The sequence below is a fragment of the Podarcis gaigeae genome, assembly GCF_964106915.1.
Source record: "Podarcis gaigeae genome assembly, chromosome: 12".
Taxonomy (NCBI): domain Eukaryota; kingdom Metazoa; phylum Chordata; class Lepidosauria; order Squamata; family Lacertidae; genus Podarcis; species Podarcis gaigeae.
In genome coordinates, this window is record NC_139688.1 from 8,284,834 (window position 1) to 8,311,329 (window position 26,496).

Consider the following 26,496-nt stretch of genomic DNA (forward strand, 5'->3'; position numbering starts at 1 on the left):
AAGAACTTGGTCATGTGAAGACCACCTGGTGGAAACCCTTACACATATGGTTCTCAATTGTAAACTATATGCTGATCTCCGCCAGCAATTTCTAGATCAACTCTGTATCCCCAAATGGAAACCAGAGTCGGAGGTCATACATTTTCTATTACTGGGGTGTGCTCAGGAGCTCAGCAAGTTAGTGGCTAAATATCTCTATTTGGTTTTTTGTCGTCGAAACACACTGCAGACGTCTGATCTCCCCGGAGACCTAGAGATGTGACGATAGACTGCTCTGCCCCCTTTCTTTTAGCAAATGTTTTGTGCCACTGGGGCACAAGCGGTAATTCTGTATTGATTTGTTTTGGATGTATGTATGTGATGCCAATAAAAGGTTTGATGATGATGATGATAGCCCACATTGTCTACTCTGACTGGATCTCCAAGGTCTCTGGAAGAGGACTTGTCATATCTGCCAACTGATCGTTTTAGCTGGAGTTATCAGGGACTGAAAACTGGGACCCTCTGCATGCACAGCACGTGTCCTGCCAACGTACCCCATAGAATTATAGAACTTCAGGAATCTCAGTTAAAACATCCATGACAGATGGCCACCCAACCTCTACTTCAAAACCTCCAAGGAGGTCTACAATGTCCCAAGGGAGTCCAGTCCAACAGCTCTTACTGTCAGAAAATTCTTATTGATATTTAGTCAGAATCTCCTTTTTTGTAACTTGGATCCATGGGTTTGAGTCCTAGCCTCCAGAGCACAAGACAATAAGCTTGCTCTGTCTTCCATGAGTTCCTCCCTAAACCTCCTACTTCGATTCTTCATGTGTTTAATGAATTCTTAATTTGGTTCTGTTCTGATGGGACCCACGCTGGAATTTATATGCAAACCTTGGAGAACCAAACCAAAGGCCATTGTCTCCCCCCTCCCTTTCTTTTCAGTGTCACAATTGTCTTTGTTTCTTCACTTCCTGGTTTTATCTGAGTCCAACACGCAAGACTGCCAGAGGACAAAGAGAAACATAAGCCCCTTCCCCCCAAACGGCAATGTTATGAAAGATGATGTTTCATTTTAACAAAAGAACTGGCGGGCAGCTGTTGCGTATCAGGAAGACAATAGAAACTTCCTGCCTAGTGCGATTCATTAGCATTGCTGTTTTCAGGGCACGCAAGGCTATTATTAGCGCTGTCAAGCCACCATGAAGTTGTTGGGGCCACCTGCGCCATCTTACCTACAAAATCGAGCCCAGGAGGAACCAATTCTGCTGTGTTTCCAGCAAAAGCCATCTGTGCACAGCTCTGATTGGCTAGCCTCTGTGCCATCATAGAGCCAGTTCCCCAAGTAAGTTGTCTTTTTTATATTAAAAAAAACCTCTTTGAAAAGTTGTAGTTGCGCAACAAACTTTCTTGGACTTTTCAATGGTGCCTCCCTGTGTGTGGAATGCTGTCCCTAGGGAAATGTGCCCCCACGACAACATTGAGACATCTTAGTACACTAAGGCCCTTGGTAGTTAAGGTACCCAATTCTGTGTTGCCCATCTTTTGGTGGGGTGGGGTTAGAGCTAGCTGTTGCCTGTCTTATTGTGGCGTTGAACTTTTTAGGAATCTTAATAATAATAATAAATTTTATTTATACCTTGCCCTCCCCAGCCAGAGCTGGGCTCAGGGCGGCTAACACCAATAAAATCACAGTAAAAACATAATAGGGGGGAAGGGGGGACATTTTAAAATACAGGTTAAAATGCAATTTAAAATGCAGCCTCGTTTTAAAGTAGCCGATAAATCAAGGCCATATGGGGAGGGAAACATAAGGGTCAGACGGAGTCCAAACCCAAGGCCAGGCGGAACAGCTCTGTCTTGCAGGCCCTGCAGAAAGAGGTCAAGTCCCACAGGGCCCTAGTCTCTTGTGACAGAGCATTCCACCAAGTCAGGGCCAGTGCTGAGATTGACACCAATCTAACCTCCTTGAGGCTCAGGACTTCCAAAGTGTTGTTATTTGTGGACCTAAAGGTCCTCCGCGGGGCATACCAGGAGAGGCGGTCCCGTAGGTACGTGGGTCCTAGGTCTTGCATTGTACTTTCCGATTTTTGTAAAAAAAAGGCTTTGTATTTTATAAGTTGCTCTGTGACAGGTCTGGTTCAGCTGCAGGTCAGCACAGAGACTGAGAGACGATCAGTAAAGTTGATTCTTTATTCAAGGAAACAGAATACAAACAGAGAAACTTATGGGCAAGACTGGCAGGTGCCTGAAACCTGCTTCCCCCTATCTCTTCTTGGTAGACGTCCCCACTTCGTATGCAGTCCTGCCTGTGTGTGCTGATCCCTGGATGTTAAGAAGACTGGTTTATGGGGATCCAAGACAGTAATTGGAATGAAGCCCTACTTAAAAAACAGTTTGACTCCTGAGGGCTTCCGTACATCGCAACAACGCAGTTCAGCATCTGGTCCAGTATATTGTTCTCAACGTGGCCAACCAGATGTCTGTGGGAAACTAAGAAACTGGACATGAATGCAAGGATGCTCTGACCACCTGCGATTCCCAGAAACTGATACTCAGAGGCATATTGTCTCTGACAGTGGAGGTAATATATATATATACATATATATATAGAGAGAGAGAGAGAGAGAGAGAACTATTAACAGCCTTGTTCTCCATACATTTGTTGAATCCTCTTTTCAAGCCTCTTTCAAAGATGGCCAGTATGGCATCCTGTTACAGTGAGTTCCAAAGTTTAATTATATTCTGCATGAAGACATACTTCCATTTATCTGTCCTGAATCTACCAACATTCAGTTTCATTGCATGTCTGAGAGTTCTAGTGTTGCAAGAGAGAGAGAGGAATATATCTATCCATTTTCTCCATGCGTAATCTTATTAAATTCTACCATGGTTGGCAATCCATCTGTCTTGGGAGACAGTGGAAGTGTGGGGCTTCTTAGATGAAGCCAAGCCATTGTAGAGTTAGCATGTTGGAGAGTTAATAAGAATAATAATTTATTATTTATACCCGACCCATCTGACTGGGTCTCCCCAGCCACTCCGGGCAGCTTCCAACCAAATATCAAAAACAATACAGCTTCAGACATTAAAAACATCCCTAAACAGGGCTGTCTTCAGGTGTCTTTTAAAAGTAAAATAGTTGTTTATTGCCTTGACATCTGCTGGGAGGGCGTTCCACAGGGAGGGCGCCACTACCGAGAAGGTCCTCTGTCTGATTCTCTGTAACTTCACTTCTTGCAGTGAGGGAACTGCCAGAAGGCCCTTGGAGCTGGACCTCAGTGTCTGGGCAGAACGATGGGGGTGGAGACGCTCCTTCAGGTATACTGGACCGAGGTCGTTGAGGGCTTTAGAGGTCAGCACCAACACTTTGTAGGGACGCGGGTGGCGCTGTGGGTTAAAGCCTCAGCGCCTAGGACTTGCCGATCGAAAGGTCGGCGGTTCGAATCCCCGCGGCGGGGTGCGCTCCCGTCGCTCGGTCCCAGCGCCTGCCAACCTAGCAGTTCGAAAGCACCCTCAGGTGCAAGTAGATAAATAGGGACCTCTTACTAGCGGGAAGGTAAACGGCGTTCTGTGTGCTGCGCTGGCTCGCCAGATGCAGCTTGTCACGCTGGCTGCGTGACCCGGAAGTGTCTGCGGACAGCGCTGGCCCCCGGCCTATAGAGTGAGATGAGCGCACAAACCTAGAGTCTGTCCGTACTGGCCCGTACGGGCAGGGGTACCTTTACCTTTACTTTACCAACACTTTGAATTGTGCTCGGAAACGTACTGGGAGCCAATATATATGTGTTGTCTTCTCCCACCCCATCTCTTAGTTACCTTTTCTCTGAACTAAAAAAAAACCCCTATCTTTCCTCCTTAGGGGAGTGACTTCCCTATATGGGTGTTGTGACGGTTATGAAGATTTGAGTGTTTGCTAATCTGAGCCAGAGAGGTCAAGTAAAATAGTGCCAGAGGTAAACTACAGAGAATTTGAATCAAATTCCCGCTTTGCCATATAGCTCAGCCCACTGGGTGACCTCAGAACAGTCCCTATCGCTCCATCTCGCCTACCTAACAGGGCTGCTGTGAGAACTGAACTACTCCAGAATACCTTGGGAAATGGATGTTGCTCTTGAAAGAGAGATAAAGGACAAATTATCATCGTATCTTTTTCCTGGTTACTGCTGTTTATTGAGGATTTAGGGCTGAAGTGTTTTTTTTCCAGGATGAAGAATCTCCAGTACATTCTTCTAATTTAAATTCATTTGTAGAAATCCAGTTCAGATTATCCCCATCTATTTTTTCCTCCAATATTCCTAACCCGGGATAGGATCGCATTTTTCGTTGCTGGTGGGATGTCAGCATGGGGGAGAAAGGTTTCACAGGTCCTTATAATATCAATGGAAACAGCTGGTTCTTTTGAGTATTAACTGCTTTCAATTTTAACCTGAGGATTGCCATTTTTCCAGTTTTAATTTTAATTTATTTGAATTAATTTTGGGATGCATTTTAATCGATTGACTGCTTGTTTTTATGCATATTGTATTATTTATATGATGTTAGCCGCTCTGAGCCTGGCTCCAGCCAGGGAGGGTGGGGTACAAATAAAAATTTATTATTATTATTAAATAAACTTGCAAATCTAATGAGTTCAAGCTAATGCACAACGTCTTTGCTATAAAATCCATCCACAAAATTTTGATACTTTACCTTAAGTATCCCTCAAAGCAAACTTTTGAACAATAAAAGAATTTGGAAGTTTTTCCTGATTTGGAATTTGTGAAAAATTGTGAAAATATTTGATTTATTCTTTAGACGTGTATTCTCTGGCCCCATTCTGATGTTTTGGACTACAAATCCCATCACCCACTGCCATGTTGATTGGAGTTGATGACTGATGTCATCCCAAAGCAGGTTGGTGGGGCAGGGAGGGGGAGCTGATTTATAATATGGGTATGTACAGATACAGTTTACATACATGCAAAACTATAAGGTGTAAACATTTATTGGGAGTCGGTAGTGTTTTTACATGCGGCAGAATTAATGGTGCATCGTGAAGAGGAATGCGTGTTAACAGACATGAATAAACCTGGGCTGACGTTAATTACATACAATAAAGTTTACTGGCACAACCCACCAAGTGATAATCCTGCACAAACCTCATTGGGAATATAGAGGAGCTTTGAAAAACCAATTGCATTAACCCCCACTAATTTCATTGACGCTTGACTTGGGAATTTCCTTGTAGCTTGTATGCTACCCTTTGATCTCTAAGGCAATCGGTGGGCCAGGTGACAAAAATTATACCTGGCCCCTGCCAACTTTTCGTCAAGGTGTGGCTTTGAAAATAAATAAATTGCCAACAGATGTCTACAAAGGGGAAGAGAAGTCCTTTCAAGTTGTAAGAAATAAGAGATATTCCATACTTTAGCGTTTATGCCTCTCTTTTGGATTTTGTATGCAGCGACATGCATATAATATATAAACGCATATTATTTGTAAGTAAGAGTATGAACCTAAGTAACACCAGGGCTTTTTTTCCAGCTGGAACTCACCAGAACCCAGTTGGGTGGGCGCCATTGCCATTATAAGAAAACAAGGGAAATGTTCGTGTTGAGTTCCAGCACCTCTTTTTCTGGAAAAATAGCACTAAATAACACCGACTTCCTTCTGGAGCCTGTTCTTAAATGGGTCTGCATGTGATTTTTAAAAACAACAAACCACTTCTGGTGTCTCAGACACTTTCTAGAGATCGGCACAATCTGTAGAATATGAAAATTGGCCCTCCGTGTTCAAAATCTTCTCACCAGGCACTTCCATTGATTTATTTATTTTTCATTTCTAGAATTTGGCAGGTGAAATCTCTTCAGATATCCCTTTCTGACTGCCTGTAGGCTGTTCGTATGGGCTTCATTGCAATATGCCCATCAAACTGCAGGAGAAACCAGTCCCTTTGGATTAAGAAATCTAAACCTGGGCTTCCAGAATCATTACTTGCAAATCTTCTCCCTAGCTCTTTCACACATATATAGTACAAAACATAGTCATCTCCTTCCCACCCGCCCCACCAATTTTGTTTTGTTTCACTGTGCAGCCACAGATCTAAAAGTCTGGAAAGAATAGGCACGAAATAAGAGAAGGAAAACTCTAATGACTTATAAAATTTTTGGGAAGAATTGCTTGTTGCTTTAACAAAGAGTCTATAATACTGATAAAAATCTTCAGAGATTGGTTTTGTTTGTCTTCTTTTTCTTCCTGTCTCGGTTCGCCTCTATTTTGGTTTCATCTCCACCCTGGAGTCATCGGCATCGAGGTCGTATTCTTCCACCTGGCCACTGGTCCAGACCTTCATGCGATCGGTTACGTCGCTGCTCCTAGGAGCCAGGATGAAGTCATAGATGAGGGCAGCGCTGGCCCCTCCAATCAGCGGGCCAACCCAGAAAATCTGAAATGCAAGGTCAACAGAAAACGCATTTGACAGAGCAGTTCACAAAGAAATATTGCCATTTTGCCATCAGTTATTTCAGAGGCGTAAACAATTGTCACATTTCCACCCTCTCCCAGTTCGTCATTTCCTAGCAATGAAGAGAAGTCCTCAAACTGTCTCCACCCAGGAGAAGATTTTTAGAGAAGAAGATGAATAGTGCTGTAGTCAATAGGTGGCATAATGTGAGCAGGAACTAAAGTGATTTAGAGCTGGTTGTATGCAGGTGATTAGTTCTGGGTGACACCAGCAGGGAAAAGAAGCTAAGAAGATCTGATTAGTTTTAGTTTTGCCCATAGCTTAGTAACAGCACACTGCTAAGTTATTTGCTTCCCTTTTTAATCCAGTCTCTGTGTTGTTGTTTTTTTGTTTTTGTAATATTGCAACCAATCAAACAAACAAACAAACAGGTGTGTCTAGTCCAACCCTCCTCAAATGCAGATATCACAGATAAATAATCCCTGAGAGATGGCCTTCTAACCTCTCTTTTAAACCGCAATGAAGCCTTCCAAGGCTGTCCGTTCTACTGTCTAACAGCCAGAACGTTCTTCCTAATGTTTAGCCAGAATCTCCTTGTAATTTGAATCCACTGGTTCTGGTCCCACCCTCTGGAGAAGCAGAGAGCAAGTCTTCTCCACCTTCACTGTGAAAGCCCTTCAGATACTTGGAGATGGCTATCATATCTCCTATATGGGCAACCCACAAACAGCGGGCGGAAATGGCAACTGACAGTCATAGCAGAACTCTCCTCTGCTTCCAGCACATACCACAAGTAGCATATACGGTAGCTCTGCAAACGGGCACCCATTTCAGTGCTAAGACCTGACACTTACCCAGTGATTGGTGAAGTTAGTGGTAATCAAAGCGGACCCGAAAGATCTTGCAGGGTTGATTCCACAACCAGTATAGTCAATCTAAGGTGAGTGAAGAGAGAGCGACAATCACAAGGAGGCAGGTTTTCTATCAGGTATTGTCAGTCTGTTGAGAGACCCTGTCTACCACCCAAATGCAAACGGGTAGTTAATTCATATCCAGTTGCACGTTGAAACTGCTTTCCCACATTTCCAGTGAAAAAGATCTCAGGAAGCATCCCTCGAAGAGAGCATCTGTCAGGCTTCGGGGAATCGACTTCCTCCCCCGTGGCCGTAAATGAGCAGATCAAACGAAAGGGAATTTTTACCCGTTAATTTCTTTAATAAACAAAGCGAAGGACAAAGGAAAGCATCTAACCAGAATGGCAGTGCTCCCAGTTAAGGTGACCCCTCCCTCCATCCCTATCAATCTGTGTCACTCCTACATCTTGTAATCTGAGTTTGTAGCCTCTGTGCTTTCTGTTCTGACAGTTTCTGAGCTCTCCGGGACTTTGAGGAAGGGGGGTGGATACTACCCAGAGACTGTGAATCTGTTAACTCTCTCTCTCTCTTCTAGTGTCTCTACTGCTAGCTGTTCCCCATCCAGTATTTCCCAGCTTCTGCCTTCTGAACTATGCCCCTCTGCAAACCACTGTTCCAAATCTATACTGTCCTCCTGCTCCTGGGAAGATTCAGGATCAGGATCAGAAGGAGGGGGTGGCTCCCACAATTCTTCCTCAGTGCAGCCCTCCTCAGCACGGTTCCTGACGGCATTCATTGCGGAGTCAGTATACCTCTCTACACCCAATTCTAGGAATCACACTGGGAGAACACTGTTGTACTCAAGTCCTGCTTATCAACTTTCCTGGGCATCTGACTGGCTGTTGTGAGAAGAGGATAGTGGTCTAAGTGGGCTCCTCTTATGTGTTTATGTTTGTCAGGACTCGGATATGGATCGGGAAGAGGTGGGCATCACAGTGTTCTTCAGACCAATAGTCTGACCTGGGTATGAGGTACCTTCTATGCCATTTTATAACTAAACCCAGAGCAGAGGAGTTGTGTGAAGGTGGCAGCACCTATGAGCAAAAGGCCATTCTGGGGAGAGAGACCCTTGGATCAGCACCTCCACCCCCGCTGATCCTGGTTCTATAGTCTTTACTGCATCCTTTTTTGAATACAACTCAAGATGAACCTGTGTCCTGCTTTGCAGAGGAACTCTCATTTGTTAAGTATAATTGTTTAACTGCACACTGAAGTGGAAAACAACTCTGTATAACTCTGTATTTTGTGTTGCTAAATAAACAGCATGGAAACTTCCACTGTAGCTGAACAAAGGAGAGTCTAACAGGTAAATGATGAACTGTTGATGTATCTCTGCTACTCTCCCACGTGGTGTTTAACTTAGATCATGCACAAGGGGTATTCAGTTGCAAATCTCCATTTTGTGTGAGTTAGTCTTGGTTCTCTCTCAAGCCACCAAAGAGGATGGTGTGCTAAATATCTCTCTTCAGGAGGAAACAGGCTTGAATGCAGGCTGTGTGTGGAGAGACCTAGTTTTGTTTTCAGCTCTGTTTGAAGTAACTGAAGTCATCTATCCAAAGCACCCGGCAGCAGACTAAGCTGGCACAGAAGTCCCTGGCAACTTCCCCTATAGCAAGATGCAGTTCATTTCTATTTCATTTCACAACTTAGCATATGCACAACTTAGCATATGCAGGCTTTCTGCAAATGGGCAGCTTCTTCTGCCTGTGTGTGTGTGTTATGCATTTGCTCATCCTCGACAGTTCACAAGCGGATGCCTTAATGTGCTTTGCCATCCTGGAGACTGCAAAGCGTTCTCTGATCCAAGCTTATACTCACAGCAAGAAGATGCCCCAGGGCCACTGAGAGGCCAATGGCCAAGGGTGCCGATCCAGTGACGTCGGTCCTCCTCCTATCTGTCGTGGCAAGGACACAGAGCACCAACTGCAAGGTCGCAATGATCTCGATGCCAAGGCCTTGTCCTGGATTGATTCCATTTGCTAGCTGTGAGAGGGCAAAGCCAAGAGAAGGAGAAGTTATTTCTTACATGCTAAAGGAGGCAATATTCTACCTGCGAATCCTGTATCTGAGATGGAGAATTTCACACAAACAACAGTTCAGTATTAGGGTCTCCTTCGCATAAGCGTTTTGCCACTTGATGACTCAGAACCCAGAACTCCTCTGTGTGAGCAGGGCCAGTCCAAAGTTTAGGAGAAATACAATAAATCTTATGGACGATGGATATTATAGGTTAGAACCTAACAAGGAGAACCTGAAACAAACAAAGTTTCTGTGCATGCTGTCCAAGCCAACATAATTAAGTCTGCTACCAACATTTCCAAATTGTCTGTCCTTGACTGAAGAATCTATCAGCCACCCAGCCATGGCTGTTTGTGTAGGAAATGCAAGGATATGCAAACAGAACTGGCCAGATAAACAGTGGACAGACTAAATTAAAATGATGTAATGTAAAACTCGCAGCACATCATTGTGCCCTTATTTTAATGGCAGTCGCTAAAAATGTTAGCGTGCTTCTGAACCGAGGACTGCATTTAGAAATCTGAAGAAGTACAGGATCTGAAGGACAGTCTGAGTCTGAAACTCAAGAAAGCATTCCTCTCAACTCCCTACTTAGGTTTCTCACTCCCTCACTCTGTAGACCAGACCAACCATTAGGGGTGGGAAAATCTGTTTTGGCTTCTATTGGTTTCTCGTTTTCCCTCTCTTAATTTCAGTTTTCCACATCAGTTTGCTTTAAAGAGAGAGAAAACCCTCACGGAAATTCATCAGTATTTCAAGGCGAATTTTTCCTACCGTGCACTTTTTTTGCGTGAGATACATACATACATACATACATACATACATACATACATACATACATTTGCAGTACAACATCCCCTAATGCAATGCAATTTATGTACGCTGTTTTCACAGACAGGTGCACACTTCAGCTCAGTGTATGCACTTTTGTCAACCTTACTTGGCTGGAGGACTGCATTGCAAAATTCAGAGAAGCGTTTTACTTTGTGTGTTGCTTCCAAAACTGTGAATTAGGTAGGGTCACATTTAAATGAAAACCAAAACAAATTTCCCATCTCTACTTGCAACAAGTGGTATGGATTGGCATGAGCCTACAGTTTGCACTGTCCAAAGAGGAAAGGTAACAGGTTCACCGTCCCAGTTGTTGAGAACAGCATCCTGATCAAAACAGAATTGGGTGATAGAACATAGAAGCATGAACCCAGCCAACCAGATATGAATTGCTGCTGTTGTGGCTTGCACAAATATGTCCAAGTGGTACCTTTTCCTAGGGAATGTGTTAATTGGAACTAGACATCTGCTCTCTGATGTAAAAAGTCATCTGTATCTGAGAGGATAAAAGTCAGCAGCAAACATCTAGCCTTCATTTTTCTACATCCCCAAAGGGAGGGAATGCCTTCAATGTTCTGGATACACTAAAGCTATTTCTTGGAAATTTTCAGACTATGCTAAGTTATATTCAATGCACTTTTCTAGGTAAATGAGCCCCCACTTTGTTAGTACGTTAATGTCAATTTTCCCTGCATCTGAGGATAAACGCCCTGCTTCTGGTACTCCTTGATTTACTTCGGGAATGATCTCAAACACAACAAATCAACTATGGAAAATGCGATGTGGCAAAGCTTGAGAATGCACAGCTGTGAATGTGTGCATTTCACTTCGAGGAGTGAGGACAGCAGATGTTCACTGTGTTACGAAGCAATTCTACACATGCAGATTCTTGGAAACAGCAGCAGCCCTGTTCTCATGCACCCAGTGTGAAAAATGGCATTGTGTGAATCTGAGAAGCTGTATAAGAGCTTCCTAGGAGATTTGCAGGAGACACCGTAAAGTTATTATTAGGAAACCGCCCATTTCGTTCCCCTCTTTCTTCTCCAAATCTTCATGGCACAGCAAAGGCCACCACCAGTTACACAATAAGACAAGAAGAAGTGGGAAATGGCTCAATATATTATTGAAACAAGCTGATAGCATAGTCTATTGCTACGTCCAGGATTTTATTTTACAAAGCCATACATTACAACAACATGTTGAACTCATCTTGTGCCCAGTCTGGGATAGGAAAAGCACAGGAAATCGTGCTCAGAAAAACTTGAAAGCAATCTGTTCTCCAAAATTTGAAGCGCAATTTCCTGGAGATAAGTATTTGCTGTGGCTTCAGAGAAGACTTTAATGCATGGCTTTTGGGTAGAATGCTTTGCCTTTCAACATTTGCTGGTTTCTTTCATGTTTTCGGATCCACTCATATCTAGAGCCATCATCGTCTCCCATTGCCTCGCTAACAATATCCATACACGCGCTTAGCGGAGCCAACACATTTGGGGTGAAATAGCCATAATTTTCAGTCTGCTCACAGAAAGCTAGCCTATCGGGGGGGGGGGGGAACTAAGGCAGAATCTCTCTCCTGAACATCTAGTTTTTGTTTGTTTTAATACGGAGAAGCACCCCAAGATGTCAGCCTCTAATATGGTATGGAACAGACCCAGGTTTACTACGTCATAGAAAACTAGGTCATAAAGTCCTGGACCGAGGATATTATCTCCTAATGAAAACTTTGAGATGACACCCCTTATTTGTCTGTCTGTCTGTCTGTCTGTCTGTCTGTCTTCCAAAACGACTTACAAAAATGGTCTAAACATTAAAGTCAGTTAGAACGGACAAAATCAATAAACACCTAAAACCCAATTTATACGGGTTCTACAGAACCTGCAGCCTGGTGCCCTTCAAATTAAGGACAAAAGGCCTGGATAAAAGGGAAAGCTTTTAACCTGGCACCGAAAAATAGTTGAGGATGGTGCCAGAGCATTCCACAAGTGTTGGAGCCACCATAGAAAAGGCCCGTTCTCATGTTGCCACTCTCAGGACCTGCCATTGGAAGGGGCACGTGGAGAAGAGCCTCAGTTGACCATCTCAGGGTCCCGTTCAATTCATGTGGAGTGAGGTGGTCCTGGAGGCATTGAGGTCCTTAGCCACCTAAGGCTTTATAGGTCAAAGCCAGGAGTTTGAATTCTGCTCATAAACTAACCTGACCTTTGTGTTATGGTTGCATAAACAAGCTCTGGCGCATGTTTCTCCCATAACAGGAGACCCACTTCCAGAATTTTAAGGAAGCGTGAGAGTAATGAAGAGAGAATGTTTCATATCCATTGCTATCTCGCTTACATAAAAAGAAAGAAACAGGAAATTGAACCGGATCAAGGTAAACCAGCCTACATTCTTTCCTAGCAGCTAGATATCCTCTGCCCCTGTTAGATTATCATTGTTATTTTTACAAAGGGTAGCAAATGGGGAGGGGAAGATTGCTGAACACGACAGGAAAAATGATGCTATTTGTTTGTTATGCAAGAGGATACCATAGTGTGCAAAGCATGATCCCTTACGATCAAAACAGCCTTTCATTAGGTAACAGGATATCTGCGATTAAATTCGTTTTTGTATAAACTGGGATTGGCTGGTTCATCACACGCACACAACTGATGGAGAAAACACTATGAAAATCTGAATCAAGAATCTATAACAGTAAGCCCACCCCGGCAATAATTTCAATTGCATGCAAAATATGGCCATGGTGCATTAAAAACTTTGAGTGTACCCATAAAACTTCAGTAAACCAGAATGCAAAAGGTCGCAAAAGGAAATGTTTGGACAGGGTTATTAAACGTCTATAAAACTGAGCTCTAGCAGATGTTAAAATCTCCCTCGGCTTGCAAAGCTAGCACGCCATGGAGAAGCCTCTTCTTCTTCCTTTGATGGGTTGCACGTGCAGGAAGGATTTAAGGAGGGACAAGGCTGGCCTAAGACATTTTGGCGCCCGAGGTGGGCCCTAAAATGGCATCCTCACCCTTCCCCACCAGGGAAGAAGGGGTCATGGAAGATCTACATCAGGAACAGGGGCAGGGGAGAAAGTTTGACCCCGGGATCTGCTGTCCCATTGGATCCTGTTGCCTGAAGCAGCCACCTCACCTTGCCTTATGGCTCTGGCCTTACGAATTTGCAATTCCCACATGCAAATCAGAGGTCAAACCACCCCACTAGGACAGTACAGTGGTACCTCGGGTTAAGAACTTAATTCGTTCTGGAGATCCGTTCTTAACCTAAAACTTTGGTACCTGAAATACCACTTTAGCTAATGGGGCCTCCTCCTGCTGCTGCGTGATTACTGTTCTCATCTTGAAGCAAAGTTCTTAACCCGAGGTACTATTTCTGGGGCAGTGGAGTCTGTAACCTGAAGCATCTGTAACCTGAGGTACCACTGTACTATGTTATTGTACTACCAACCTTACTGTATGCTTGTGAAACATAGACCACTTATGAACGCCATCCCCAACTCCTCAAAAGATTCCATCAGTGGTGTCTCCAAAAAATCACTTGGGAAGACAGGTGAACTAATATTAGTGCACTAAAAGAAGCAAAGATCACCAGTGTCGAAGCAATGATCCTTCAACATCAACTTTGTTGGACTGGTCATGTTGTTTGGATGCCTGATGATCGTCTTCCAAAGCAACTACTCTATTCCAAACTTAAAAATGGAAAGCGTAGTGCTGATGGTCAACAAAAAAGGTTTAAAGACTCTCTCAAGGCAAATCTTAAAAAATGTAGTATAAACACCAACAATTGGGGGGGAAATGCCTGTGAGCCCTCCAATTGGAGAACAGCCTTTACCAAAGGTGTCATGGGCTTTGAAGACACTCAAACTCAGGACGCAAGGGAGAAACGTGCTAAGAGGAAGGCACGTTTGGCAAATCCACACCGTGACCAACTCCCGCCCGGAAACCTGTGTCCCCACTGTGGAAGGACATGTGGATCCAGAACTGGCCTCCACGGTCACTTATGGACTCATTGTTAAAACTGTGTTCATGGAAGACAAGCTTAGTTGGCTATGAATGATTGCCAAAGAAAGAAGAAGGAGAAAGAAGAGGAACAGGGTCATCTGGGCACCATGAATTCCACACCATCTGTTGGCCCTTTCTCACATCGCGAGGTCCAATTTCAACAGAATCAAGGCATTGAACATTTCATGGACTGTACCACTCCAGGCTTGAGGTGGGTGAGGCTGGGTGACAGTCCGCATGGAATCTATTGCTCTGTTTCTGAAGTTGAGCTGTGATTCCCACATTGCAGGGGGCTGGAGTAGATGACCCTTTGGGTCCCTCCCAACTCTGCAATTCCAGGATTCTACGAACGCCACAGTTTCTGCAGCAGAAACAGCACTATCTATACACAGATGTGTCAGCAGGCTCAAGCAAACTCTAAAGTTTGCAGAAGTGCAAAATACCTTTAGAGGGTGGAAAAACCAGGGGAGGGGTGTCTAAAAACAGCCTAATGAGAAGGGAGAATGTTCAGGACATACCGAGTGCTGATCATTTAGGGACAGGGGTGAAGAACAGTATCTTGAACTGGAGACCACCCCACAATGCATCACAGCAGGTGCCTCCTATTTTTGCCCACAGGGAAATTTTGAGATGCGTTTTGACATTCTTCCAAACCCAGAACTAGCGACGTTTCTAATTGGGGTTCTGTAAAAGCTTGGAAGGATTTCTCTATTTCAACAAGTGACGTTCCTAACTGGATTCCCCAGTAGAGCCCAGTTCATGCAATCGGCAAGAGCAGGAGGTAGAGCTTTCTATCCAAGTTTGCACTACTTCTGGGACTTCTTTGCATATGCCCCGCAGAGGACCTTAAAGTCCACAAAAAACAACACTTGGGAGGTCCCGAGCCACAAGGTGGTTAGATTGGCCTCAACTAGGGCCAGGGCCTTTTCAGTACTGGCCCCGACTTGGTGGAACGCTCTGTCACAAGATACTAGGGCCCTGCAGGACTTGACATCTTTCTGCAGGGCCTGCAAGATGGAGCTGTTCCACCCAGCCTTTGGTTTGGACTCAGTCTGACCCTTATGTTTCCCTCCCCTTATGGTTTTGATCTATGGGCTACTATTAAAATGAGGCTGCATTTTAAACTGCATTTTAATCTGTATTTTAAATTGGGGTTTTTCCCCTATTATGTTTTTACTGTGATTTTACTGGTGTTAGCTGCCCTGAGCCCAGCTCTGGCTAGGGAAGCTGGGGTATAAATAAAAATTATTATTATTATTATTATTATTATTATTATTATTATTATTATGCAACTACCATGTCTGGGGTGGGGTTTCTTCGGGGGGGGGGGGACAAGCAAGCAGCCCCTCACTTTCAGACTAAGGTGCTCCAGTCATTGTCAGAGAGAGAGCATGGCTCATTCCTCAGCCAACCTCAACTAACAACAAACCGGCAGATCCCCCATAACTCTAGAGCATGGCAAGACACCAGGAATCATTTTTGTGTGTCTTAGTTGCGGGTGGGGGTAACAGACTGTAAAGAGAAGAATTATGGTCCCCTTTAGCTTCAAGGTATATAAAAAGAAGAGTATTATGAGCCCAGCAGACAGACAGTAACTATCTGTATTTCTTTGGGTCTCTCATTCATGGTTGCCAGCACAGAACCATTCCGTTTGCTGAGTTGTCTCATTTAGAGGATGCCATTGTCTCATCCCTGTGGGAATGCTTTTCACGGAGGGAGGCGAAAGACAGCTGGGAATAAATCAAAAAGGCTTTGGACATGGCAAACTAAAGGGTGTGAGCGGGTAGGTTTAGCAAGACAGTTTTCAATAGGATGGGTTACAATAAATAAACCATAGTTTAGAAGGTTACAGTGGGAAAACACAACCACAAAAGGAAAAGTGTTCAAGAAACCAACTGAACTGCATCTCAGGAGAACAATGCAAGGAGTTTGATTCTCGAGAGAAACTGTAAGATGAAGGAAACGTAAAGTGGTCCGTGAATTTTGTGGGCTAGCAGTTCCAGCTCAATCCTCCTTAAATTTTCTCTGCAAGGCAGATGTTACACTGACAACTCACCCTGCACAAACACAAGCAGTTTGGAAACAGCAGCAAAGTTTACCGCAAGCGGCTCATTGTTTATATCATGGGTAGGCAAACTAAGGCCCGGGGACCGGATCTGGCCCAATCGCCTTCTAAATCCAGCCCGCAGACGGTCCGGGTATCAGCGTGTTTTTACATGAGTAGAATGTATCCTTTTATTTAAAATGCACCTCTGGGTTATTTGTGGGGCATAGGAATTTGTTCATTTTTTCCCCCAGAAATATAGTCCGGCCCCCCACATGGTCTGAGGGACAGTGGACCGGCCCCCTGCTGAAAACGTTTGCTGACCCCTGGTTTATATGTACCAAGAGGTGATGCATCATCTGTGTGGCAAGCCGAGCTGGGGATCATTATGGATCCCAGAACACTATTGGGAAAAGCAAATGTGTTGCATGGGGTTTTGCCTTAACTGAACTAATAGCTGGATCATGGAACAAGCTTCTGTCAAGAAACAGGGCCCTGCGTGGCTCTTATTGGAGAGGATGTTCGAATCACTTGCAGCCACCCTGGAGGGGGTCATGCAAATGAAGTCGTTTGCAATGACTTCAGATCGTTTTGAGCAAGTTTAGCCCTCCCCCCGAAAGGATCCAATTGACGTCTCCCAAATAATCAAATGGTTGCCATGGGCAATGCTATGTTGGGGAAATAGAGGAGGAGGAAGGGAGGGAAGGAACACAAGAAGAGTCTTGCTGTATTGGGCTGAAAAGGGATTGAGTCCAGCATCTTTAGGATCGTAAAAAACTGCCTTAAACTGGGTCAATCCATTTGTCTATCTAGCTCAGGGACATGGGTGGTGCTGTGGTCTAAATCACCGAGCCTCTTGGGCTTGCCAATCAGAAGGTCGGCAGTTCAAATCCCCACGACAGTGGGGTGAGCTCCTGTTGCCCTGTCCCAGCTTCTGCCAACTTAGCAGTTTGAAAGCACGCCAGCTCGAGTAGATAAATAGGTACCACTGCGGCAGGAAGGTAAATGGCATTTCCGTGTGCTCTGGTTTCTGTCACGGTGTCCCATTGTGCCAGAAGCGGTTTAGTCATGCTGGCCACATGACCCGGAAAGCTGTCTGTGGACAAACGCTGGCTCCCTTGGCCTGAAAGCAGAGATGAGTGCCGCACCCCATAGTCAAATTTGACTGGACTTAACCGTCCAGGGGTCCTTTACCTTTTACCTTACAGCAGCCTTTCTCAACCTGTGGTTCCCCAGATGTTGTTGGACTACAACTCCCATGACCCCTAGCTAGCAAGGCCAGAGCCCAGGGATGATGGGAGTTGTAGTCCAACAACATCTGGGGACCCACAGGTTAAGAACCGCTGCCTTACAGAGACCTAGCTGTCTGTGGACAAACACCAAAAGCAGAGATGAGTGCCGCATCCCATAGTCAAATTTGACTGGACTTAACCATCCAGGGGACCATTTACCTTGTCTATCTAGCTCACTATTGTCTATGCAGACAAGCAACAGCTTTCTCCCCAGGGTTTTAGAGAGATGCTGGAGGATTTAGAGAGATGCTGAAGATCTCATGCGTGCAAGGCAGATATGCTCTAGCAGTGCCAGAGCGTGTCCTCATGGCACCCGGGGTGTTCGTGCACCAGAATGCCAATGGGGTGGGGCACGGGGGGGGGGCGATATGAGGAGGGGGCAGTGGGGCAAGCACTCGCCCTTTCAATCTGTTCAGATCAGACAGAATCAGTCCAGATCATGCTGCTTTGCGAGGCTGGGATGTGGTGTTGGATTTGCAATGCATTGTGGGGCTGGCATGTGGAGCAAAATGCTTCCTTGAAGAAATTTCACCTGGGGCAATGCCCCCCCCCCCATTGCTTAATCCATGCTTAATCAAGTTCCATATTTTTCGCTCTATAGGACGCAGCAGTTTTTGGAGGAGGGAAACAAGAAAAAAAATACTCTGAATCTCAGAAGCCAGAACAGCAAGAGGGATCGCTGTGCAGTGAAAGCAGCAATCCCTTTTGCTGTTCTGGCTTCTGGGATAGCTGCGCAGCCTGCATTCACTCCATAAGATACACAAACATTTCCCCTTACTTTTTAGGAGGGAAAAAGTGAGTCTTATAGAGCAAAAAATACGGAATTTCTATTGGCCCAGCCTGAATCTCCTGCCAGTGTGTGTGTGTGTGTGTGTGTTTGGGTGACCCAAAGTTTTACTATTATGAAAGAGGGGAAAGGGGGAAAGTAGTAGCTGATGAAGCTGGAAGCCGAAGCGTTTTGCCATGGGGAGAAATAAATTAAAACTCCGCTGATCTCAGCAAGATAGGTACAGATGCAACTACTAAAATAGGCACTTACTCAGAAAGCGATTTAAGAACAGCAAAGGGGGAATATGAACCGCTCTCCACCCCCAACTTTTCCTTTTTTGAAACAGAACCACAATGGATTGCGACCAAACCAATGTTAGGGGAATAAATGTCATCACCAAGGACACGGGTGTGACAAGCGAAGAAAAGAAGGGGAACGTATCCAGGGAACCTGCAGATGGAGAAGCCCCATCAATCAGGCTGAACACCCTTGTTTGTCCCAAATTTGCCATGGCACCCTAAGTGACCACAACTGTGTGTGTCATCCGAACGATGGATTTCAGCTTGCTGCATAAACAATCTTCCTAACATAGCAACGCTTGCCGGGGTTTCCTGTGTTGCATTCAAGTCACTACATCAGTGGCTCATGCTTATCAACAGGGGGGCTTGTCCATTCTTCTGTTTGCCCTGGGAAAACCCACAGATCAGTGCGGAACCAGAACAAAGAGCAATCAGGTTTTCCGCGAATTGCTGTTTGTTCCGATTTAGCACTAAAGAGTGAGTTCTCCGGGGAAAGTGGTGAGGCAAAGGCAAAACACTCAGCCCCGTGCTTTCATACCTCCAACATTTCTACAATGAAAATAGGGGTGTCCTATTCAATAATAATAATGTTGATAATAATACAGTGGTGCCTCAGGTTAAGTACTTAATTCGTTCCGGAGGTCCGTTCTTAACATGAAACTGTTCTTAACCTGAAGCACGACTTTAGCTAATGGGGCCTCCTGCTGCTGCCACACCGCCGGAGAACGATTTCTGTTCTCATCCTGAAGCAAAGTTCTTAACCCGAGGTAATATTTCTGGGTTAGCGGAGTCTGTAACCTGAAGCGTATGTAACCCGAGATACCACTGTAATAATATTTATACCCCATCCATCTGACTGGGTTGCCTCAGCCATGCTGGGTGGCTTCCGACATATATAAAAACATAATTAAACATTCAAAAGCTTTCCTATACAGGCCTGCCTTCAGATTTCTTCTAAAGGTTGTCTAGTTACTCATCTCCTTGGCTCAGGGGTTGCATAACTCCGTACCCTCCAATATTTTTCCGATGAAAATAGGGATGTCCTAAGGAAAAGCCAGACATTCCTGGATCAAGTGAGAAACCAGGACAGCTTCTGTAAATCTGGGACTGTCCCTGGAAAATAGAGACACTTAGAGGGTCTGTGTTTTCTAGGCACGGTCCAATTGTGGATGAGGCCTTAGCCTGCTTCCCCCCACCCCACCCCAAACAACAAAAAAATCCCTCACACTATTAGCGTTTCCTGACGCAGGTGGCGCTGTGGGTTAAAGCCTCAGCGCCTAGGACTTGCCAATCGAAAGGTCGGCGGTTCGAATCCCTGCGGCGGGGTGCGCTCCCGCTGCTCGGTCCCAGCGCCTGCCAACCTAGCAGTTCGAAAGCACCTCCGGGTGCAAGTAGATAAATAGGGACCGCTTACCAGCGGGAAGGTAAACGGCGTTTCCGTGTGCGGCTCTGGCTCGCCAGATGCAGCTTTGTCACGCTGGCCACGTGACCCGGAAGTGTCTCCGGACAGCGCTGGCCCCTGGCCTCTTAAGTGAGATGGGCGCACAACCCCAGAGTCTGTCAAGACTGGCCCGTACGGGCAGGGGTACCTTTACCTTTACCTTTATTAGCGTTTCCCGACAGTTGAAGGAGTTTCCCAAGCCTTTTTTCTTTCAGGGCATCCTCAGGGCTACAAACACACACCATACATTTAAAGCACAAATCAAGCACATGACTTCTTGCAAAGAACCTTGGGAACTGTAGTTTTTTAAGGGTGCTGGGATTGTCGCTTTGTGATTGGCAAACTACACTTCCCAGGCTTCTCCCCCATGTGTTTTAAATGGGCTTTAAGTGTTGGGTGTGCAATTTTCCCTACCTCTTGACATCTCCCGCTGCGACCTTTTCTCACAAAAGCATTTGAAGTGGGGTGGATGGGTGGGAGACCCAACTGTAAGAGGCCAGTTGGAAGAGAGACTTAGCTGGAAGAGGAAACAAGTAGCTTTACTCCATTAACTGTGTTTGCCAGCTTAGGCATCTCAAGGAGCCAAGCCTTTTAAGTGTTGACACATTCCCCGACTTTTAGCTGCTGGCTGCGAACCAGAAGCTTTTGCCACTCAGTTCGTTGAGATCTGGATCGAGACATTTTTAAAAATGCAGTCATTCCAGTAGTAATCCTGCCTTGATATCAAACACTTAGGGAAACACTTAGGGGCGGATTTGTTCACCTTTCCCTTGGCCTCTCCATCATCCCTGGCCTAGATTGCTAAGTTAAAGCCCTTCCGCTGGCACTTTCAAAGGCTTCCTCTCCTGTTTCAGTCTGGAAGGCAAAGTTTCGTTTGGCAAGCAAGTCTCAAGAAGTTTGTCCAGTCCTCCATCACCATCCCTGACAAATCTTTAGCCTGGATCCCAGCTGGGCACAGTTACCTGTTTGGTGGGAGAAAGGTCTCCTGATCTGTTTAGAATTGTAGAATTGTAGTGTTGGAAGGGACCCTAACGGTCACCTAGTCCAGCCCCCTGCAATGCAGGAATTTCAGCTAAAGCATTCATGACAGATGGCCACCCAACCTCTGCTTAAAGGCCTCCAAGGAATGACAGTCCCCCCTAAAGGTAAAAAACGTAAAGGACCCCTGGATGGTTAAGTCCAGTTAAAGGCAACTATGGGGTCATTGTGCTTATCTTGCCTTCAGGTCGAGGGAGCTAGTGTTTGTCCACAGACAGCTCTCCAGGTCATGTGGCCAGCATGACTAAACCATTTCTGGTGCAACGGAACACCGTGATGGAAACCAGAGTGCATAGAAGCGCCATTTACCTTCCCGCTGAAACGGTACCTATTTATCTACTTGCACTAGTGTGCTTTCGAGCTGCTAGGTTGGCAGGAGCTGGAACAGAGCAACCGGAGCTCACCCCATAGCGGGGATTTGAACTGCCGACCTTCTGATCACCATGGGTGACTCTGGGTCATCTCTCTGCGGTAGCTTATCTTTAAGTTTTAAGTGTCTATATACTTATCACATTTATAAATTTTAAATTTATTGTTGTACATTGTTTTAAATGTTTGTTTTCCTTTTGGGGTTGTACCCCCAAGTGTGTCTTATAAGCTGGTCTCCGACCGTAATCTATCAGGGCGTTCTCACCATGACATAGTGAATTGAACAGAATGGAAGGTAGTGGGTAGGGGCACCAAATTTTGACCTTGCTCAGGGTGTTGCAGGAATTTGAAAGCCCAAAGACTGCCCTTGCCCTCTCTCTGGGATACTTTAGCTGTAATTCCTGCACAGACCCTTTGGGTTCCTTTCAACTCTTCTACAATTCCATGTTTCTACAATCTTAAAAACAGTTTCCCTTCCTAAAACCCAGCCCTCTTCATCTCCAGCTCCAACGAAGCCCTGAAGCAATCACCTTGAAATGAATTTTGTGTTTAAATTAATATACAGGTGGGATGCACAACAAGTGTTGCAGTGTGGAATGGTCCTTTCTGGGGGATTTTGACCCCTCCATTCTGCCCCCTTTCCTCCCACTTTTCCATCCTTGCACCCCAACTTTCAATCAACATTGCCACAGCCACTAAGCAACCACTTCTCATCTGGCTGTTGGTGGTTTCTTCCTTCCTCTCTCTTTTAGGGTTTCTATTCTTCTATTCTTTCTTTCTTTTGTCTTTTTAGCATTTGCAAACCTTGGGGTTCCGCTGAGCCTGTTGGCACCTGTCATTTGTATGTGGGCGGTTCTGTACCTGTTCCTAACCAACAGCACTCACCACCTGAGCATCACAAATAAAAGGGAACTGCTCCACTTTCTTTTTAGGAAACCAAATACTTCAACGTTCCTCCAGACCATTAAGAAACTGATAACTGTATACGATCAATCATAATAAAAAAAAATGTCAAAAACATCTGCAAACAACAACAGCAATCAAAAGTAATAATAATAAAAACCCATTGACTTGCAATTGCCAGGCAAAAAGCGCTCATAACTCAGTTGACTATGCATATATGTTTGCCATAAAGAAAGTCCCAGGTTTAGGAAGGAATAAGATGGCATGTGCAATAAGATTGGGAGGGGGGAATAAAATAGTCTAAACCACTGAGCCTAGGGCTTCCTGATTGGAAGGTCAGCAGTTCAAATCCCCACGACGGGGTGAGCTCCCGTTGCTCGGTCCCGGCTCCTGCCAACCTAGCAGTTCAAAAGCACATCAAAGTGCAAGTAGATAAATAGGTACCGCTCCAGCGGGAAAGTAAATAGTGTTTCTGTGCACTGCTCTGGTTCGCCAGAAGCGGCTTAGTCATGCTGGCCACATGACCCAGAAGCTGTATGCCGGCTCCCTTGGCCAATAAAGCGAGATGAGCGTCACAACCCCAGAGTCGACCACGACTGGACCCAATGGTCAGGGGTCCCTTTGCCTTTACCTTTACCTTAAGATAGTATATGGAATAAGATTAGGAAGGGGAATAAAATCCTTGGTACGAATTTAAAAGTGTGTCTCATAATGGAAGATGGAGAGAAAGTAGAGTCCCAGGATGCAAGCAAATGAGGAGTGCAAAAGTTACCTCCTTAGGTGGTGATTCTTTATGTAGCACCACCAACATGCCTGCCCTTTGCAGAGTAAAAGAGAAAAAGTCGCTACCCCAAGGATCCTCCAATCAGATATTTAGCACAGAGGAAGCAACAGACGAAGAGAAGAAAATCAGAGGCTGGGCTGCAGAATTTATATATTTGTTTGTTTTCTTGCATTTACATTCCTCTCAATTGTGAGATTTAAAAATGAGGAGGAAGAACCATGTATGCACCCTTTTCTTCCAAGGGTGCATACATGGTTCTTCCTCCGCATTTTTAAATCTCACAACAACCCTGTGAGGTTGGTCAGGCTGAGAGGCAGTGACTGACCCAAGCATCACGACCAAGTGGGGATTTGAACCCTTGCCGCCCAGGTCTTAGTCCAACTCTCTAACCACTACACCACCACTGCCTCTTATGTGTGGTTATTTCAGCTCAATGCCCTTAGGCTTGGTTACAAGTACGGATGCTTGAGGGATTTGATCCTTGCTGAGTCCGATCTGAGTGATATGATCAGCACCTCCCAGACTCGGAACAGAGACTCTTCCAGCCTTTGGTTCTCCAGACTTCTACATCAGATGGAGATTATTCTTTTTGAAAGTCGTCTTGAGAATTCACCAACAAATCTTTCCTAATATACACACTTTTTTCTATGCAATTTCACCTGAGGTACACACTTTTACAAACCAATTCCCCCTAATATACCGTATTTTTCGCTCTATAAGATGCACCAGACCACAAGACGCACCTAGTTTTTGGAGGAGGAAAACAAGAAAAAAAATATTCTGAATTTCAGAAGCCAGAACAGCAAGAGCGATCGCTGCGCAGTGAAAGCAGCAATACCTCTTGCTGTTCTGGCTTCTGGGATAGCTGCGCAGCCTGCATTCGCTCCATAAGACACACACACATTTCCCCTTACTTTTTAGGAGGGAAAAAGTGAGTCTTATAGAGCAAAAAATACGGTAATGCATTTCTATATGTTGCTTTTGCTATGATATGCATATCTATGGACAATTTGCCCCCACTTTTTGGGTACACATTATTTGGGTGGGGAACTGATCACAACATTTGGAGAAGTGCAAATTCCCAAGGCAAGCTGCTTTGCCGGTCAAATACTGCTTCGGAAAGGCAGAATTAGTAGGCTGGCATTGAAATGCAAACATAGCAGATTTATCTCCCTTCCCTTGCTGGGATGTATCAAAGGATATAAAAGGATGTCACATAGAGGAGGGAGAAAGGTTGTTTTCTGCTGCTCCAGAGAAGCGGACACGGAGCAATGGTTCCAAACTACAAGAAAGAAGATTCCACCTAAACATTAGGAAGAACTTCCTGACAGTAAGAGCTGTTCGACAGTGGAATTTGCTGCCAAGGAGTGTGGTGGAGTCTCCTTCTTTGGAGGTCTTTAAGCAGAGGCTTGACAGCCATATGTCAGGAGTGCTCTGATGGTGTTTCCTGCTTGGCAGGGGGTTGGACTCGATGGCCCTTGTGGTCTCTTCCAACTCTATGATTCTATGATTCTATGAAAGCAGGAGAGCCGAGATAAAAAGCCTTGGGTGTAAGAATGGAGTCTATAGTAGATCCAGGACTGAATTGGAAGTCAAGGCCCACGTGGTGCATGCAAAGAGAGGGGATGAGGGAGATTTTGCCAGCACAGTCCTGGATAGATGTGTGGGAAGACAATGGAAGACCACAGCGGAGAAGATTTCAGTGGCCCATGTGCCAGACAGGGTGAGAGAAAACTGCTGGGTTTTGCATCGGCATGCACCACAGATCAAGGTGGGTGAGGATTTATAGGAAAGAGATGCCATAGTGCCATAATCTGCTGCTGAGATCTCAGGATGCCACCTTCCTTTGCAGTTTTGGCAGAGATTGGGCACGGCAGGCGTTTCCCATCACTGTACCTCCCTGCCAGGAAAAACTTCAATTATTGCGTTCCTGCCCATCATGCATCAATTAAAGGTGCAATGGTTAGAGCAGAAGGGAACTACGGCCCACCCTGCTGAAAATGAACTAGGCTTCTCCTTCTGCAGTAAGGGCATACTGCTGGGCAGGGTAGAAATAATGAAATTATTGTTATTATTATTATTATTATTATTATTATTATTATTATTATTATTATTTTCTTACTGAGTCACCCTGCAAGGCCAAGATTTCTATTACATGCCTACCAATGAACTGACAGGATCCTGGCACTTGGCATCAACCTCGCAGAACTTCACAAAGCTCGATCTGTTCCTAGATCCTGTGTGAGGCTCCCTCGCCTATTATAAGCATTAGATCTCAACACTCCCTGCGTCTCCCTCCAACCTCAGCACTTGGAATGTTTGTGAAGATTCCGTAGTATCGCAGCTGCTTAGGCAATGGCTCCAGGAGACAGCTTTGGGTTTTTAAATCACATGCCCTTTCTACTTCTCTCTCTCTCTCTCTCTCTCTCTCTCTCTCTCTCTCTCTCTCTGTGTGTGTGTGTGTGTGTGTGTGTTTCTCTTTCTCTCTTGGTGCAGAGTTCCGGAAAATCTACTTCCAGCCTGCTCTGCTATTGTTGCATTTCTTTCCCATGCGGACATTCACTTCCTCCTATCCCTCCCTTTCCTACAGCACCAGTTCTAGGCTTCATAAACTTCCTCCCCTTTTGCTCTTGCTGAAAAACAACAGCTGCCGCCCTACCCATTTCCATGGAGACCCCTTCCATTTTCCCACCTCTAATGCAAAGCATATGTCAGAGGGAAAGGGAGTATCTCTCTCTCTGTGCTCATTAGACAGTGCATTTATTTTCCCAACCTGGCTGCTGAGAATAGAGGTATATTGCCATTCTAGAAAAAGTGGCTTCATTTTATCTGAGACCTGCTGCATCCACTTAGTGCTGCGTCAAACAGCTCAGCCATGCATAATGAGCATGTACCATGGTAAAAAGGTAAAGGTAAAGGGCCCCTGGAGTGGGATGCGGGTGGCGCTGTGGGTTAAACCACAGAGCCTAGGGCTTGCCAATCAGAAGGTTGGCGGTTCGAATCCCCGCGACGGGGTGAGCTCCTGTTGCTCTGTCCCAGCTCCTGCCAACCTAGCAGTTCAAAAACACGTCAAAGTGCAAGTAGATAAATAGGTACCTCTCTGGCGGGAAGGTAAACGGCGTTTCCATGCACTGCTCTGGTTCACCAGAAGTGGCTTAGTCATGCTGGCCACATGACCCGGAAGCTGTATGCCGGCTCCCTCAGCCAATAAAGCGAGATGAGTGCGCAACCCCAGAGTCGGTCGCGACTGGACCTAATGGTCAGGGGTCGCTTTACCTTTAAAGGGCTCCTGGACAGTTAAGTCCAGTCAAAGGCAACTATGGGGTTGCAGCGCTCATCTCACTTTCAGGTCAAGGGAGCCA

General features: G+C 45.3%; 1 protein-coding gene across 4 annotated transcripts in view; it reads right to left on the bottom strand.

Annotated features, from left to right (window-relative positions):
* Positions 1–4,956: 4,956 nt before the first annotated feature.
* Positions 4,957–26,496, bottom strand: part of AQP1 (aquaporin 1 (Colton blood group)) — a 34,394-nt gene continuing 12,854 nt past the window's right edge. For 2 of the 4 annotated variants that reach the window (XR_014556503.1, XR_014556504.1), the window contains 4 exons: positions 9,163–9,327; positions 7,285–7,365; positions 5,595–6,412; positions 4,957–5,511 (listed from right to left, as the gene is read on the bottom strand). Coding sequence is in view for 2 of the 4 variants with exons in the window: in XM_083704306.1 (XP_083560432.1) it covers positions 6,239–6,412; positions 7,285–7,365; positions 9,163–9,327 (420 nt within the window). In the remaining 2 variants the exon portion in view is untranslated. Of the gene's footprint in view, positions 6,413–7,284; positions 7,366–9,162; positions 9,328–26,496 lie in introns of all 4 variants that reach the window. The other 2 variants (XM_083704306.1, XM_083704307.1) reach the window with 1 other exon arrangement.